At 37.8% G+C, this 2,500-nt stretch overlaps 1 protein-coding gene across 2 annotated transcripts in view; it reads right to left on the bottom strand.

Annotated features, from left to right (window-relative positions):
* The window catches only part of LOC132101786 (CUGBP Elav-like family member 4), a 67,368-nt gene that overhangs the window by 7,171 nt on the left and 57,697 nt on the right, over positions 1 to 2,500 (bottom strand). For both annotated transcript variants that reach the window (XM_059506998.1, XM_059506999.1), the window contains exon 8: positions 1 to 43. This exon is cut by the window's left edge and continues 83 nt beyond it. In XM_059506998.1, the coding sequence (XP_059362981.1) occupies positions 1 to 43 (43 nt within the window). The remainder of the gene's footprint in view (positions 44 to 2,500) is intronic.

The raw sequence follows: 2,500 nt of genomic DNA, 5'->3' as shown, positions 1-2,500 counted from the left end.
TTCACCCCGATCTGAGCTGCGATGCCTGGTGGAGTGCTGGTGCCTGGTGTAAAAACAAAACTATATATATATATGTATATATATAAAGCCATTAAAGGTCTGTGCTACGGCTGTCAGTCGATTAAAACATTTAATCGCGATTAATCGCATGATTGTCATAAGTTAACTCATGATTAATCGCAACTTAATCGCACATTTTTATTTGTACCTTAAATTAATACTTTAAATTAATACTTAGGCATGGACAAATATGGAAGCTTTATGCAACATAGAATATGAAAACTAGACATGTTTCAAATGTTTTTCAAATAACTTGTTCATTACACAAATGAAAACCAGGTTCCCATACTTCTCTTTCTTTGCACTGAGCAATTTACTTACACAAGCCTGTTTACATTATTGGCAGGACAGAGCAGCTCACTTCTTCTGAACATGCAAAATGGACATTTATTATTTATTATTCCATTTGTTTGCCCACATACTTTAATTTGATGCAGCCAACTTCTCAATAAAACTGTTTTCATTGTTATATTTTACTGTATTTGTTGTTGGGCAACCAAATTAATATTAAATAGTGACTGAAACGGGACCTATTAAGACTTTATAAATATGTAAACCTGCACAAAAATCCTGATTTATAATCAAGCTGTTGTCTGATGAAATCATATACACATAAGATACTTGCATGTAAAATTAGAGAAGCAACATATGGCCCTATCATACACCCATGGGCACTAATTCACTCCATTACAGAAATATAAACTGAGAAGCATTTGATTGGCTCCTATTGTACTGAAGCCTGTTTGTCCACAGGAGGCCAGGTCTCAGTGTTAATAAGCGTTTTCTCATGTCTCGGTCACAGACTCGTCTCTCCACTGCCCTTCTAACACTGATAGCTCAACTTCCTTCGGCTTTCCTCCAAGGGCATTTCAGACGTGCCAGATTAAAGCTGACGGGCAACAAGAGTGTGTGTCCACATCACGGATTATCAAAGCGGGAAACTGACAGTCGAGAGCGAGAGGAAGAACTTTAATTAATTCCTCGTGACCCTTCGTCTGAGGTGTCAGCGGGCTTTTGTAGCTGGACGCTTAAAGTTGTGCAGAAGCACATCAAGGGAGTGTGTGTGTGTGTGTGTGTGTGTGTGTGACAGGGGGTCAAACTGGGGTCTGGGATTATCCGTCACAAATCTTCACGTCTGTATTCTTCAGTCAAGGACTCTCTGGTCAAAGGCATCAGATTGGTTTTGTTCCCAAGTTCATCCTCAAACTGAGATGGATCATTTCCCACACTGTAAAACCCGACAAGTAAACTTAAATCAAACCGTTTGAGTAAACAGATTGCCTTGATTTAAACCATGCAAGTTTTAAAACTAGTGATTAACTGAGTGCTGATTGAGAATTAGTAATGAACAGCTGCTGTTATTGTTTCATTTGAAGTAACCATGTTAGAGATCAGTGTTTGCTTTAGTTGGGCTCTTAACCCTTGACTTCTGTCTTAGTGTTTTCTCTGGCTGTTATAACCGTGTGTTTCTAAAACACTGTTGTAACTCAAAAGCCCAGAAGAAATGCCATCAGGTGTTAACCTGTACCTAGGCGTAGGTTGTTATACTTTATATTGGTGATGATAATCATCAATTATTGAACTGTACTGAGTCTAATCTCTGATGAAACAGGTGTTGTGTAATTTGATTGATTATAGTAAATGGATGCTAAGAGCCAGTGGTTCTGTGATAATCAGATAATACAAAGACTTTCCAAACAGTTTGGACTTCTATGGTGTCAGTTAATCACACACAGACATCAATAATCAGAATATGAACCTCAACAATGGTGACCATAAAAAAAATGCTGCAGAGCGTGCTGGGAGCCATGGATGAGTTTTGTACTACAATAGTACCCAGCATGCATTGCAGCATGTTTTTTTCGTCACCATTGTAGAGGTTCATATTCTGATTATTAATGTCTGTGTTTGACCAACTACTGGCATAGAAGAAAAATGTATGTGTACAAAATGTTTGTAAAGTCACTTTTATATTAACTGATTATCACAGAACCACTGGCTCCTAGTGTCATTTTTTACTAGAACCACTTCTACAAATTACACAACACCTACTTCATCAAAGATTAGACTCTGTACGGCTCAATAATTGTGAATAATTATCATCACCAATATAAAGTATAACAACTTACACCTAGGTACAGGTTAACACCTGATGGCATTTCTTCTGGGCTTTTGAGTTATGACAAATGTGTTTAGAGCCCAACTAAAGCAAACACTGATCTCTAACATGGTTACTTCAAATGAAACAATGAATCAACATCTAAACCTTAGTTCATTCTCAATAAGATCTTCTGTAGACGGCTGACAGAAATAAAGTCAGTCTGGTTATTAATAAGTGGAGCTGGTGATGCTGTTGGAAGTGGAAGTGGAAGTGAAGTGACATTCAGCCAAGTATGGTGACCCATACTCAGAATTTGTGCTCTGCATTTAACCCATCCGA

Source organism: Carassius carassius, chromosome 23, assembly GCF_963082965.1.
Source record: "Carassius carassius chromosome 23, fCarCar2.1, whole genome shotgun sequence".
NCBI classification, from domain to species: domain Eukaryota; kingdom Metazoa; phylum Chordata; class Actinopteri; order Cypriniformes; family Cyprinidae; genus Carassius; species Carassius carassius.
The sequence above is the reverse complement of the archived record's forward strand: the minus strand, read 5'-3'. Positions and strand labels throughout refer to the sequence as shown.